This window comes from Brachycentrus maculatus, unplaced genomic scaffold (genome assembly GCF_059751285.1).
Source record: "Brachycentrus maculatus isolate JH-2025_06_01 unplaced genomic scaffold, ASM5975128v1 h1tg001272l, whole genome shotgun sequence".
NCBI classification, from domain to species: domain Eukaryota; kingdom Metazoa; phylum Arthropoda; class Insecta; order Trichoptera; family Brachycentridae; genus Brachycentrus; species Brachycentrus maculatus.
In genome coordinates, this window is record NW_028281947.1 from 11,281 (window position 1) to 26,599 (window position 15,319).

The 15,319-nt window shown below is 41.4% G+C and overlaps 1 protein-coding gene and 1 pseudogene across 1 annotated transcript; one reads left to right on the forward strand and one right to left on the reverse strand.

Moving 5' to 3' along the window:
- Positions 1-6,655: 6,655 nt before the first annotated feature.
- On the reverse strand, positions 6,656-7,815 carry LOC148299238 (uncharacterized). The gene is made up of 3 exons (XM_088276272.1): positions 7,601-7,815; positions 7,282-7,520; positions 6,656-6,784 (listed from the first exon to the last, which is right to left on the reverse strand). Exons 2-3 carry the CDS (start codon positions 7,462-7,464, stop codon positions 6,656-6,658), a joined length of 312 nt encoding a protein of 103 aa, XP_088132398.1. The 5' UTR covers positions 7,465-7,520; positions 7,601-7,815.
- A 294-nt stretch (positions 7,816-8,109) lies between these two features.
- LOC148299239 (uncharacterized) lies at positions 8,110-9,015 on the forward strand (annotated as a pseudogene).
- Positions 9,016-15,319: the final 6,304 nt, after the last annotated feature.

A 15,319-nucleotide genomic window follows, 5' to 3' on the forward strand; every position in this document is an offset into this window, starting at 1 on the left:
TCAGAAACCCTTTGAGTTCTACAGTGACGTCATCATTTACACAGAAGGATCTTTCAACACCTCTTATCACAGTTCCAGCAGACTTGGCACCCTTTGCAGCTGGACTAGTGAGTGTGTCATTGCAAATTACTAAATTGGCTTCGGCAACAGTCAGTCAGGTTTACGCATTTAATGCTTTGAACCCCGGTAACAAAGTCTCTGTTTCCTTCACAAAGAATCCAAACACCCTTTCCATCTCGCACACATTCTCTTCAGGGCTTTATAAATTCGCAGTATATTACGACACTTACGGCTGGGCGCGAGTTAGTGGATCCATAAGCGTTGCTAAGACTGGAAGCTACTCAGTGGCAGCCATGACAGATTCATCGTATGCGGGAGGTTAGTTTATCGTAACTGGGGCCGACATTAGCCCAGATGCACAGATTACCATCGGCGGATTCTCAGGGAAAGTAATAAGACAAACTGCTGGATAAACTATTTTCGAAATACCTGCCCTGATTACTTCTCAAGTTATTAATTGGTATCCATCCCTCGAGAAATCAGCACCTATCGTCCCAGCAGCAATAATCAGTGACGGAGGAGCCAACCCGAGCAACATCAACGATAAGAGATGGCACACCGATTATAAATCCACAAATGCAATCTGCTTCATTGGAATTGATGCCGGAGACCAGAGACTTGTAAATCCCAAAAGAATTCGATATTTTCCGACGAGCGCATGGGCCAACGCTGGGGATTACTTGCAAGGAGCAGTCATTGAAGCATCAGAGGATGGGAACGTTTACTCCGTTCTGCACACAGTTGGATCCTCAGTGCATTCAGGATGGAATTCGTTCTTAATCAGCACATCAAACACTTACAGATACTTCAAACTGAGGCATACTGTTAGTTCAGGCTGTTCAATTGCAGAACTGCAAGTCGATGGAAACCTTTATAACAAAATCACTGTTGACTCTGGTACCCCTGATACGATAGTCAATGTCGTGTTCAATGATGGATTGAACACTTAAAATTGGCCAGGAAAGGTTACCTATAAGAAAACAGCAACTCCACTTATCAGTACCCTCTCCCAAGCCACAGGAAGCATTTATGGAAGTGAAACACTCACCTTGACCGGATAGAATTTAGGAAACTTAAATATCAAAATAGATGGAATTCCTTGTGTAGTTCAAACTCAATCGGCTACTTCGGTAGCTTGCCTCACAGGAGAGAGGCTATCACTGCCAGACTAAAACTCATTCTCAGTGTCCCTCAACGGCAACAAAGCTGTTATAGAATAGGAATTTATCTATGTTATGAGATGGAGCGAAATCAAGACATGGGGAACTGATTTGCCCCCAGTCAAGGATGATTTAGTCTATGTACCCAAAGGAATGTCACTGTACGTTGATCAGTCGACTCCTAGACTCGCAGGAATTATTGTGTAAGGCGGCAAGCTCATTTTTGCAGATGAGTCAGACATGTAAATCCACGCAGGCTTCATCACGATCAACACCGGATAGTTCAGAGCAGGAACGCAAGAAAAGAACTATCAGAATCGACTCACTTTCATCATGTATGGCTCTTATGACGGCCCACAACAACCCATGTTTGGAAACAAGGGAATCGGCTGCAAATAATGCAAGTTTTCAATGTTCGGCAAGGCTCGCCCTGTCACCTGGACCATGATCGACACCACAGTCGATGAGGGAGAATCCGATTTGACCGTCATGGATGCAGTCGATTGGCAGGTCGGATAAACAATCGTCATTGCTTCGACAGATTTCGACTATAGACAAGCTGAAGAGAGGAAGATAGTCGCCATCAGTGGCCAGACGATTACTGTCGACAAACCATTCCGATATAAGCATTATGGTGGGGTTGAGATATACAATGGCACCGACAGATTGGAAATGAGGGCAGAAGTAGGGCTACTCTCCAGAAACATCAAAATGATGGGAGACGAAACTTCTGAGGCAGGTCAGTATGGATCGCATTTAATGATGGCAGGAAGTGCAGAAAATGGCATGGTTTCACATATCGGCTACACCGAGTTCACTCACTGCGGACAGCCCAGAATCGTCGGAAGGTACTGCATGCATTTCCACATGAATGGGGATGTTGCTGACTCGCTGGTCCTCGGTAACGCAGTGCATCACTCATTCGCGAGAGTTATCACAATTCATGCCATCCACTACTTGCTCGTGAAAGATAATGTGGGGTATTGGGTGAAGGGCCACAACTTCTTCATCTAGGACGGAATATAAACCCATAATATCCTGGACCATAATCTCGCAATAGCCTCTCTTATGACATTCAACATGATGCAGACCGATATTTCTGTTGCCTCCTTCTGGGTCACCAACCCTCTCAACGACTTAATAAACAACCATGCCGCAGGTGGAGACTTCTATGCCTTTTGGTATGAGATCAAGCCTCATCCAGATGGGCCTTCCGCCAGATCAGATATCTGTCCATAGGGCAATCCTTTAGGTGCCAGTCATGATAATGTTGCTCATTCTTATGTCAGGTTCGGACTCAGAATCTTCAAATTGCAGCCACGAACCTTCCCCTGCCGAAGTCTTATTGATGCAACAGCGTCTGATCGATGGGCATCGAACCCCTCAATTCAGTCAAGGTTCTATAATTACGTGACCTATAAAATAGGAGAAGCAGGCTTACTTGCTGAGGAAGTTGGAAACATGATCTTCGAGAACTTCACAATCGCATAGTCTAAAATGGCAGGCATGTAGTTTTACTTCACAAACTTCACCAAATAATTGGTCATTGCTAGAAATATCGTTATTATCGGAGTCACCCAGTTTAATGCTCCCACCGATCTCAGTGTTTTCGCAAACGCTCGTGGGGCAATCGGGCCAAGAACAAGCGGCTGGAAAATGGAAAATGTGCGTTTTTATGATTTGCCATCCCAAATAACAGTCTTATAAACCTGCTCCAAATGTGATGACCCGTTGCTCTACACAAATAGAGCCATCGAATACTTCACTGAGCAAATAAGATTTGAAGGTGTCAACGGTCCCTATTTGTTCCATAAAGGCCTCCAGCGGGCCATTATTTATGACGAAGATGCAACATTCTCTGCTGACTTTGATGCAACGTCAAGAACATCTGCGACTATTGTGCCCGTTTACAAACACTTATCACAATAGACAGCCTGTTTACCTGCAACAACCGTCAGCAAATGGGGAAATTCTCTTGCTTGCGATCAAACTGTCACCATAAGAGGAGTCACAATCACAAACGGCTTACCATCTCAATTATTCACGAACGAAGTCATGAAAGTGCAAAAGATAGCGAACTTAGGAGAAGCCATCGTCTAAGACCCAACAGTTTTAACTTCGTTCAAATCCTTGTTCGGCACGATGTAGCCGATGGATAAAAAATTCTCATACTCCATGCCATATGTGGCCGGCAGCCTTTACAATATCTGGTGGGGCACGAAAATCTAATTTACTCACATTGCAATCGAAGTATCGAACTTGATGTAGAGCACCGACCCTGCTATTCTCTTTAAATTCCATTACGGTGAGAATAGAGAGCTGTTCGAAATAGGAGACTTAGTGCGCACCAAGATAGTTGGAGATTATAGGAGTGCTTCCCTGGCTTCTCTCGATCAGTCGACTTGCAACTATGGAGACTATACGCATGACAATGATTTGAGGAACTTAACAGTCTGCCTTACATCCAGAGGAAAAGCGGAGGACTACCAGTATCTTGACATCAATGGAATTAAGTGCAGATATTTATGTCCTTCTCCGACAGGCTAGTTCATTAAATAAAAGTTCGTTCGAGTGTGGAGCAACACTACACAATGGCCAGGGGGAGTCTTACCTCAGTCTGGCGACAATGTGACTATCAATGGAAACTGGACACTGATCATGGACATTCAGCCCAACTAAATGTAATTCTTAATCGTCGATGGTGATCTGATTATTAAATAAACCCTCGTGAATGCTGTTATCAAGGCTGAATCCATCTGGATCAGGGCTGGCTCCCTGAAGGCTGGTAGTTCGTCTGAGCCTCATCCATAGTCAATCACGTTTGAAATCACAGGTTCCAAAAATGACCTTGGGTATGTTGTGAATCCCGATATCGCAGGTACAAAGCTGTTTGTGGTAACAGGCTTGCTTGAACTGTACGGGCAGACGGCTTCCACAACCTGGACAAGAATGGCTGCAACAGCATTAGCCGGCAGCACAACAATTTCTGTCAGATCTGCAGCAGGCTGGGCAGTTGGGGATTAAATTGTGATCGCACCCTCTTTCACGAAGTCGGCCCAGCACGAAAAAGTTCAAATTACTGGAATTAGCGGCAATACCATCACATTCAGCCCAGCTCTTCTCTATACGCATTATGGCGCTGCGGGGCTTACGCTCAGCAACGCAATTGGTACTTTAGATACAAGGACGAGCGTCGGGTTACTGACAAGAAAGATCAAAATCACATCAGGAGCAGACAGATAGTGGGGCTTCAGATTAGTGGTGAATAGCTTCCAAGACGGATAAGTCAATAGGTTCGGACAGATCATACTGAGCGGGGTCTAACTTGTAGAGGGAGGTCAGTACGACTCCGAATACGGGGCCATCAACCTCAAGAGAGTCATCAAAACATAGAAGAGCATAATCACCAAGAGCTCGTTTTATAACTGTAAGGCCTACTGCTTGGACATTGAAGATTCACAAAATGTCGACGTTCTCAACAATGTGTTTTATTTAGGAAGGATCAATCATGTGCGATCTCTAAGGACAGCCAACTACAACTTCAAGACCAACTTGATGATTGCTGCCATTAAACGGCCAACTCTCGTAGACAGCAAAGACTTGGTTGCATGCTATGCAAGTTGGGTGCCGGTTGACTCAACAAACGATATTTCGGGCAATGTCTGCCAAGGCTCAGATACGCACGGTTTCGCTATTACGATGAGCAGCTGCGAAGAAGGTGCTTCTCAGCCCTATCTTGATAACACTGCCAATGCCGCACCTGCATGCTTCATCTTCAATAAAGGGTCATCGACCAACTGTCATAAGATATCCGGGTTCAAGGCATTTGGATGTGGCATCGGACAGATATCTTCACTCATATCAACCTCTCAGCTAGTCTTCGATAACATCATTGTGGCCGACTCAGGAAGAGCTTTATCCTTAAGAATAGGAGGCCATTAGGGTTCTGATAACACAGCTTTCCTCAGAAACTCCTACCTAACTGCAATATCAAGGCCAACTTGCACTGATTGCTATGGAGGTAGTGCACACGATTGCACTGGGAACCAAGCTATTCGCATGCTGGCAGTCACTGTCAACGGAGAATCCCTCCCTAGCAAATTTGGGCCCGGTTTCGATGTCATATGTAAGCAGTAGTCGTTTGACTCAAAGGTGTTTATATAAAATGTTACTTTTGACAGCTATAGGAGATCATACAGCGGCTTGTCGCAGTGCAGCAACAATATTGTATTCATGCCTCATCCTTTGGCAAGTGATCTCACAGGATCACATCATTTAAGGAACAGTCCCTGCACCAATTGCGAGCTTGAAGCTGCTGCGTTCTTCACTCCCCCCAACCCGAAGGACCTCGGCTGGTCAGGAGGGTGTGGTAGCATACTGTGTACCGGTCCGAACAATGTTCTTATTCAAGACTACACTGGCCATTTCTTACCTTCGCCTGGAGTCCTCATCGGCAACAATAGTGTTATCGGCGATAATTCGGTAAATTGCACAAAAATCCCTGAAATCAATGGTCATTTCTGCACTCGCCTTGATTACGGAGTGCTTTAGTATGAAAGCATTGCCCCAGACTTTAACACCCGGATAATGTGGCCTGTTTACCTGCAATACGAGGGGGGAAGCTGGAATTCTTCCACCAACGGATGGAGATAATGGGAATGGAGTGGCAACTAGCCATTAAACAAAAGACTCGGCCGATTCGTCTCAGTCGTTGAACTTTCTAAGACCTATAACATGACATTCTAGTCATAGCCTCCAATCGATATGAGATTGCAGTTCCAAAAGAGAAGCGCTGAGGGCAACAATAGCGAATTCATAGTCGTAAAACTGAAACACCCCAGGCCGAACTCAATTCGTGTTGAAAATAGAGGTGTTATCCTCCCCCCCATTCCTCTCCTGGACAACAATGGCGAAAACCCATTGGACACAACAGTGTGTGGATCAAACAAATTCTTCTATGACAACTACACCGTTCATTTCGTGGTTACGGCTCATAAGGATTGCATGGTCAGAGTCTCATTAACCAACAGTATTCAGTTGTCTGCTCGATTCAACATGGATATCAATCAGTTCTTCGATATCAACGGCACCACCAAATTCATTGACAGAATGTGCGCTCTCCTCCAAATTACAGACACATCCCGGCTCAAAATTGTGGGAGTCTACAATGGGTCAGTCACTGTGATATCGTACCTCGAGGAAGAAAGATGGTAGATGGATACAGCCACATCCTATAATAACGGACAGGGAGGGACATCCATGGCAGATTTACAAGAGATAATATAAGCCCTCTACGAAAGCGGAGATATTGCCGCACAGTTCACACCTGCTGATGGCTTTGGCGAGATGATCTCTCTCGGCTCCAAGGTCTTCAATCATAAACCGGAATCCGTCATTATTCAGCCAGATCAGGAAGAAGAAGAGGAAGAACTACCTTAGGTCGAGGCGAGCAAAGTTGGGCTTATTGTCGGAGTCGTGATCGGGGGCGTGGTCTTGATGGCTGCTGTAGTGGGTGGGGCCCTGTACATGATCAGAAAAAGAGCCAAAATCATTCCATCTGAAGGCTCCAACAAAACAAACAAAAAATAAGAATATGAAGTCTCTGACGACCTAAGTGTCATGAACTTTAACGCAAATAAATGATCTCATCAATATCAAAATATCAAGATATCAAAATATAATTCTTTATCAATAATACGATCATTTCTCTTATTTCATCATTATAACGCTGTCAAAATTACTATTTGGATATAACTTAAACTTATGCTTAAGCCTTTTAATATCGGAAATTTTATTTTATTTTATTATTCAATCTATTCGAATAAATCAGCTACGGCTGGAGCCTGATGAGCTTCTCTTTCTGTTCTTTTTCTTCTTTTCGTGACTTCTTCCTCTGCTTCTACTTTTGCTTTAACTGTCTTTTCTTTTGTATCTTTCTCTATCACCATGGTCCCCTCTGCTATTCCTGCCGCCGTCTCTATCTCCTCGATCACCTCCAAACTGAGGTCTATCTCTGTTGAACTCTCTTGGGACTCTTGCTGAATAATAAATAGCTCTATACGTTTTGGGCAATCTCTTGCAAAATGTCCAACTTCATTGCAGTTGAAGCATCCCTTTGGTCTATCGTCGTCTCTTCGACGATCATCACCATAGCCACCTCGGGAGTTTCCTCTATCTCTGAATCCTCCTCTATCTCCTCGATCTCTAAATCCTCCGCGATCTCCGCGGTCACCGCTACGATCATTTCCTCTGGCGAATTCGACTCGAAGTTACTTGCCAAGAAAGTCTTGGCGGTTCATACTGAATAAGCTATTGAGAAGAAGGGAAAGAGTATGCAGAAAATTTTGATAATTTCATTCATAATCGAAGTGTGTAAGTACCCTTAGACAGCCTTTTCAGCATTTTAAGTTGTGTCGTACTCAATGAAGGCGAAGACGATTCCGGTTGCCTTCTGTTTCAAAGTGATTTCCATGATGGCTCCAAAATCTGCAAACGATTTTTTCAAATCGGCTTCTGTTGTCTTAAAAATCAGATAGGCCCTACATCACTGTTCAAGTTTGAAATATAGACCTTGGAAGAAGGCTTTGAGTCTCTGGAATCGTATTTAAAAGATCGGCGATCGTCCATGAATTAATGTATTATACATTGTTGAAGGAGTATTTTAAACTTAAATTCTCAAAATCCTCATTGGTCTGAATTGTATGACGTTATATTCGTTTGCAATTTCCATGTGCTTATTACGGAAGGCATATTGAAACTTATCTGTTGGATCGATTTTAAATTTGCGATTATTTTAAAATATGAAAGGATTCGACTACAGCAAACTGGATCGACAAGTAGCAGATATACTTAAGTGCAAGCCTTTGCCTGAACTCTAAGTTAAAATCCTATGCGAAAAGGTATATTTAAATCTAGTAAGGCCAAGGAAATACTCACGGAAGAGTCCAACGTTGTTCCAGTGCGCGCTCCCGTCATCGTATGCGGGGATATCCATGGCCAGTTTCATGATTTGATGGAGCTTTTTGAAATCGGAGGGCCAGTCCCTGATACCAACTATTTGTTTATGGGCGACTATGTTGATCGCGGTATAGCATTCATAATAGCGTAGGCCACCACAGTGTTTAAACTGTCACACTTCTGATTGCTCTGAAGGTTCGTCATAAAGATAGGATAACTCTTTTAAGAGGCAATCATTAGTCTCGCCAAATTACACAGGTTTATGGATTCTATGATGAATGCTGCCGAAAGTATGGAAATTCGAATGTTTGGAAATGCCTGACTGAATTGTTTGATTACCTGCCCTTAACTGCAGTGGTTGAGAATCAGTTTTTCTGCTTGCATGGAGGCCTATCGCCCTCAATTGAGACTCTCGACAATATCCGAGTATTAAAGAGAGTGCAGGAAGTGCCCCATGAAGGTCCAATGTGCGATCTCCTATGGTCAGATCCAGATGATCGATCGGGGTGGGGAATGAACCCAAGAGGAGCGGGTTATACTTTTGGCCAGGATATCGCAGAACAATTCAATCATACAAACAATTTGAAGATGATCGCCCGAGCGCATCAGCTCATGATGGAAGGATACACGAGCACTCACAATAAAAATGTGTCCACGATATTCTCAGCCCCAAACTATTGCTATAGGTGCGGCAATCAAGCAGCAATTATGGATGTGGACGAAAACCTGAGACAGAACTATATTCAGTTCGACCCTGCCCCAAGAAAAGGAGATTAGGTCCAGAAAAAAAGAGTCCCAGATTATTTTCTATGATTCTCTGCTCCAATCATAATTTATGTATATCTCGAATTGTATATATGCCTTACAATATTGCTAACTTTATGTTTGAATGCAATGTCGACTTATGCAGTACAATAATCAGGCGAAAATAACATATATTTCGAGCATTTGATCGGTGGTTAGGGCGAGGGTCACTCCAAGCCTTTTCTTCTGCCCTGTACGATCCACAAATACCTTTCGCTAGTTCACCTTTGAAGCGATATCATGATTGAGTTAGGCAACATATCTGATAGAGATAGCTGATGGGTAGCCATACCTTTTCAAGAGGCTCTACAAACTTTAGAATTTGGGGGATCTCAACCAATATTTGGTTGTAAGACTAATCACCCTGTTTTCATTAAGGATATTAGGGTGAACTTGAATTATATCTTGAATGATAGTCAACCTTATTTTTTATAATTATTCTGCTGTTATAAGAGACAATTGGCTAGTTTTACTTGAATTAGTTGTATCACTGGTTATTGTTGTAGCAGATGTGTTCATGGGCTTGGTTGCACTAATATTGTTGGCTATATTTGTAGTATTATTATCATTCATTAGACTACTAAGAGGATTGGTATCCTTTGTTAGAATTGTCATATTGTTTGTATTTGTTGTATTCGCATTGTTAGTTTGATTCAGATTAATTGTTTCATTAATGTTGTTTCCCACATTAAAAATGTTTAGGACATTCGTAAGGCCAACTATACTCACATTATTCACGATACTCGGATTGCTTACCACATTCGTATTATTCACGATACTCGCATTGCTTACCGCATTCGTATTATTCACGATACTCGTATTGCTTACCGCATTCGTATTATTTACTACATTCGTATGATTATTTAATACTGGACTGCTGCTTGGCAGGTTGTTAGGGTTTTGATCTTCGACATCGGCAAACTAGGATACAATCCGATAATAGCCTGAGGAATATTGTAAAAATCCAAGCCCTACTTTGGTCCAATTCGGCATCACCATGTTCTTCAAGTGGAGAGGAGATCGCGATAATCGATAATGGGCATCTGTAAGATTAGGATTCAGGGCTAAGTTCTCCCCGATCATCTTCAATTTTATTCCGAACTTATTCGCTCTTTGCAATGGATCTTAGCCTTCGGGATTAATATGGCCTGTGAAGCCTCTTTGCCGCATGTCATTCGCATAGTTTTGGGCCAATATAGAAAGCCTCTCGTCCAAAGCAACTTAATTCACTCCGAACTTTCTCCTCTGAGAATTGATGAGAGTCAACATTAGGTTTTGCTTTTATCTTTCGGATCGAGGCTGTTGGCTTGTGATTTATTCAATTCTGCTCACCTTCTTTTTTAGAGCCTAAAAATCAGGGATCAAGGGGAGAGGTTGTATACCAGCCCTTACAGAATACACATATATAGGCCTGTTGAGCGTCGCTTTAAACTGCTGGTCATTAATTTAGAGTATATAATTACCCTATTCAGTAAACCGATATGTAACTCGAAAATAAGTGCCTGCAGTCAAGAGCAACCCTGCGCTAGGAAGCAAGTCCAATTTAACAAACTGCTTGCTGGGTGTGAAGATGTGCATTTGATTAACTAAGGCAATAGTGGCCCGGCCAGCAAAGGTGATCTACTCGTTCTTGTTGATAATTTCCTTAAAGCTTTCGAGTTGCATGACAGGGTTAGTTTATGCGAAATCCGATTGCACTGCGATGAATATCAGCGTGGTTTCGATAGAAAATTAAGAATTAGCACTGTAAGCACTGCTTGTTCTAGAGCTGGCCTACTGAATGCTGAACAAGGTTTATTGGCCGGCCTGAAACGAAGAAAATTCACCTTAATCTACTTTGAGAGTGTTCTTATAGTTGGAGAACAGGTATTCTATGGTTTTATTTTGTTGTGTGAAAATGATCTTGGTGAGAGGGTGTCTGCTATCCCACTTGAAAGTTAGTCTATTATCCAGAAACTCATATGTCAGGTTAGTTACAGGAGAGGGCCGAGCATTGGGCATCTGCTGGCCACTGATTCGGTCAACTACTTTTCTGGTCAGAGTCGAGGCCTTTCCCGTTTCGCCAATGAATAAGCTTATGTAAAATTACCCAGAACGTTAAATCGGGCAAATTACCTCAAACTCTTTTGTCCCCACTTCCAAAATGCGGCTGCACGAAAACATGGAAGCGCTGTTAACTGATTGGAACACGATGTTCAAGGGCGACGGAGTTCCTGGAAAGATGTAGACAGTAGGAATTCCCCGAAAAATGTATTTCTATCCCACTAACAGATACTCAGGAATTGTGTGAAATAAGCTGATTCCTGCAAACTCCGAGTTGTATATCCTTTTGGAGTTTACTGCTTCATTCTATAATATAATCGAATTTTACAGGGGCTACAGATAAACCAAGTTCAGGGAGCGACTTATTTATGGGGAATGCACTATTTTCCGCTTTAGCAGAAGTATTTACTGAAATGGGTTTTGCAGTTGGTGAGCTGTCATCAATAAACTATTTCATTCCTGGAATATTGAACCCGAATTGAAGATTTCTTCTGTGGGACATGGGTTAAGTTGCCGGCTGTAAGCGTGACAATCTCTATGATATGGCTGTTGTTGGCTTATAGAAATTTGGTTGCTGATAAACTGATATATATTATTTTGGAGGCTTAGCTAGAGGGATATAATTGTAGCCGAATTTATACTGACAATTATATCTTTGTGCGAGCAAATCCGTAATTTGCGCTATCTTCGACTGCTCTTTCTACTTCTTCTGCTTTGTAGTCTGTTATGTCGACTCTCTCTGTTTGAAACCCAGTCGATTTAATTATGAGCTAAAAGTTTCAGCGTCGATGCTATCAGCTCGACACTACACGTAATCCTTGCAAAATGCAGGATATAAGCCCTCATTAAATCGGTTGGGGGCGAGAGACAATGAAATAGTTGTGCTTTGACTCAACTACCTTATTAGATGCTCTCTTAAGGCTGCACATGCGCCCACTGGCTCTTCGCTATTCAGTATTTCGTGCAAGGCAGTCGACTTAGCGAAGTCCCAACCCCAACCCCAACCCCAACCCCAACCCCAACCCCAACCCCAACCCCAACCCCAACCCCAACCCCAACCCCAATTTATGGATAAATTATTTATGTGAACCAGTATAAAGTCAATGAATGAAATAAATGAATGAAATAAATGAATGAAATAAATCAATGAAGTAAAATAAAATAAATGAAAAAAAGAGGAAGACAAATGCAATTAATTAGAGTGCATATCGGCAAACATGGGTTCACTTCGGTATATATCGGTTAAGCACACTAAAATTGATATAACTTTGACAATTAAAGGCAGCTCAGAAACAAAAACTGTATCCATTCTACCATTTTCATAATATCGGCTAGAACTCCAATCAAAAGCATATACATTGTATAAACATTTTAGGGAATCAAACCTGATATATAATATCTACATGTATCAATAATCGATGACTCAACTTGTCATATTCAATTTGTTCGGTAAATCTATTCCATTCTCATTAAATTATACGAACTATAACAGATCTCGAACATAGAGAAAACATGTATACAACAAGCATATACAGATTGAGGGTATCTTGTAAATATTGAACTTAAATCATATCTAAATGCCACATAACTATAAATAAATAATTAATACACAATACACAAATAAGCAATACATAATAGCATACAAGATAGTATAGATCCAGTTCCTGGAAGAATCACATAAAATAATCTTCAATAGCATTGAAGAGCTCGTTGCTCACTCTGTCTTTCTTCTTGCCGATTTTATGCTCCTTGTATTTCTTTTGGATGAGGTAGTCTCGTTTTTTGTTCTATTTTTTCCTTTGGGCCTGCTTCTGCTGGATCAACTGCATTTCGGATTAGATTTCCTCCTTCGTCTTTCTCCCCAGCAAGTTTTAGCTCATCTACTGCTCTAGCTTCATCAGATTTTAGGAGAGTTTTACTCTTTTCAGAGGCTACGGTTGCTTTTAGTTAGAGGGCCTTGACCTGGTGCTCTTTGGATCTGCTGGAACTTGCTCTTACTCCTCTGAAAGCGGTTCTGGCGATGGTATCTAATCTGAATTTATCGACGAGCCCTCATTTTCCTACAAAGTTTTATCCCTATTATCCTCACTCATCCCGAAGATGGTTGCATTAGTTTGGGTTTCCTTCAAATAAACTTGCAGGCCTTGAAAAGACTTTTTTTTATCTGACTTTTAAACTTTAGGGGCTAAATTTGGCAGCCTGACATTTTCTTATAGTTACTCAGACTCATCTGATGATGAAGAACCTGACATATACGAGGAACTTGAAGAATTTGACGAATTCGAGGAATTTGATGAATTGGAGGAATTTGGAGAATTTATAAGTTAACCTCGAATATCCTATTGAGGGACTGCTTTGATGAAAAATTTTGCTTCAGGTTTTTAGTCATCGGAATTGAAGTCTTAACTTGATTATTCAGAACTAATATGCTTTTACATAAACATCTCATGAAGCTTCAACGAAACAAAGACCTTTTAATTTTTTTTCGTGGTTGAAGAGGAAGCCTTTGTAAGAGGGGTTTTCTTTTTCGCTTTTCTATTACCTGCATTTCGCTTATTTTGATCTCTGGGATTTGCTTCAGATATAACAACAACAGATTATGAGTCGACGTCAATAACTTCAAGCTGCTTCTTTAATTTCGACTGCCTTTTCGTAGGGTCTTGCTTACTCATTCTATTGTGATGAATTTAATTATAGTGGCGGCATTGCCAAGTTTAATTTAGGCTAAATTTAAATCAATAAGAAGCGCATGTTCGTTGGTACAATTTATATGCAATATACATAATCTTTGAGTCTTTGAGTATTTGATTCTGTCATATTATCGCCCTATCATATCTTGTAGTTTTAGTACATAATAAACAATGCAGGCTGAAAGAAAGATTATTACGAAGCTTCTTAATTCTTGTTTGACTTCGAACAACAATCAGCTCTATGGGGCTGCCCTTTCTCTTGCATGGCAGTAGCTCAAAAATACAATAATAAAGTAAGACATAATGATAAGCTCTCTTGACCCAGTGGCCTTAAAGATTACTGAAAAGTATAATAAGGCCAGAGTTTCCAAAAACGATCTCTCCCCTGAAGCCTACTTTGCAACTGCGGGTTATGGTAATGCCACAGTGCGCCGCATTAATGAAGAGGTATCTCATAAATTTCCAGATAAGACGATAGCGCCAATCGAATAAAATCTCAATGATCTCGATATTATAGCTTATGCCTATTTCCTGAAGCAACTGAAATTCAAAACGCCCTTCATGGCAGAGAAAGTAGACTTTAAGGGTCAGAAAGTCGATGGATTCTCGGCAAAATCCTAAGAGCACAGAAGGCAGGTCTAAGTACATTCCTACAAGGACAGGAAGAATTTTGTTATCCAGCTCCTCACCTCCTCCTCAAAAGATTAGATATTCCTAATGCGAACTTAGTAAAAAATAAACATCGAGCAGGTGTCCTCATATGTGAATAATGAACTAGTCAATAAGCCCAAACCTCTAGGCAAAAACGATAAGTTTAGGATGCCCGTCATCAATATCGCACATAAACACTAAGTGGTTGAACTCTTGAAGAAATTTCTTGCGAATGAAGGCTTTTAGTCGTATAGCTTTGCGCAAATCTACGAGATTATCAAATTGAAAATCGATGAAACGGGAGTGAAAGTGGAAAATGAGGGAGTTATTGTGATGACCCGGTCGGCCGTCATGCACGTGAAGCCTCCAAAAGAAATCATAATTGATGGGCCTTTTTGGATCTTAATGAGAGAAACAGGAAAAGAGTAATACTTCATTGCATATATCAACGAAGTTGTGGACAAAGATTGAGTCTGTGATGCGCAAACATTATAAGATGAATCTCCATTAAGTATCATTAGCCTGTCTTTATTATAAATTAAATATTTATCTGTATATTCAAATCGTAATTTCATGTTCCAGAACACAGAAAATTAGCAAGCTCTTGAAAAAGCCGAATAGACCACAAAAAATGCGATACAAGAATATAAATAATACCCTTATCGATGGATAATCGCATTGCTCATGAGCCTAGGCTTTTTGGTAAATGCATTGGCCAACAATGCTATCATTCCGATTGCCCACAAGCTTTCATAGACCTACAGCCTCACTGACACCAAAGTCAACACGCCTGTATTTATTTCATTTTTGGTCTTTTCCCTGGCGAACTTCCCTGCAAATTACCTGATTGACTCAAGAGGTTTGAGATTTAGTTTGGTGATTGGAGCTTTACTTTACTCGACCGGCTTATTTTTGTTCTCATTGATCAACTACAGTTACGATTTAGTGATCCTA

Bases quoted from the DNA above. Each gene is read 5' to 3' on its own strand.
- LOC148299238 (XM_088276272.1), bottom strand. From the start codon at position 7,464: ATGATCGTAGCGGTGACCGCGGAGATCGCGGAGGATTTAGAGATCGAG. The intron at 6,785-7,281 runs GTATAGAGCTAT...GTTTTGTTGGAG, and splicing joins TGCAAGAGATTGCCCAAAAC to CCTTCAGATGGAATGATTTT.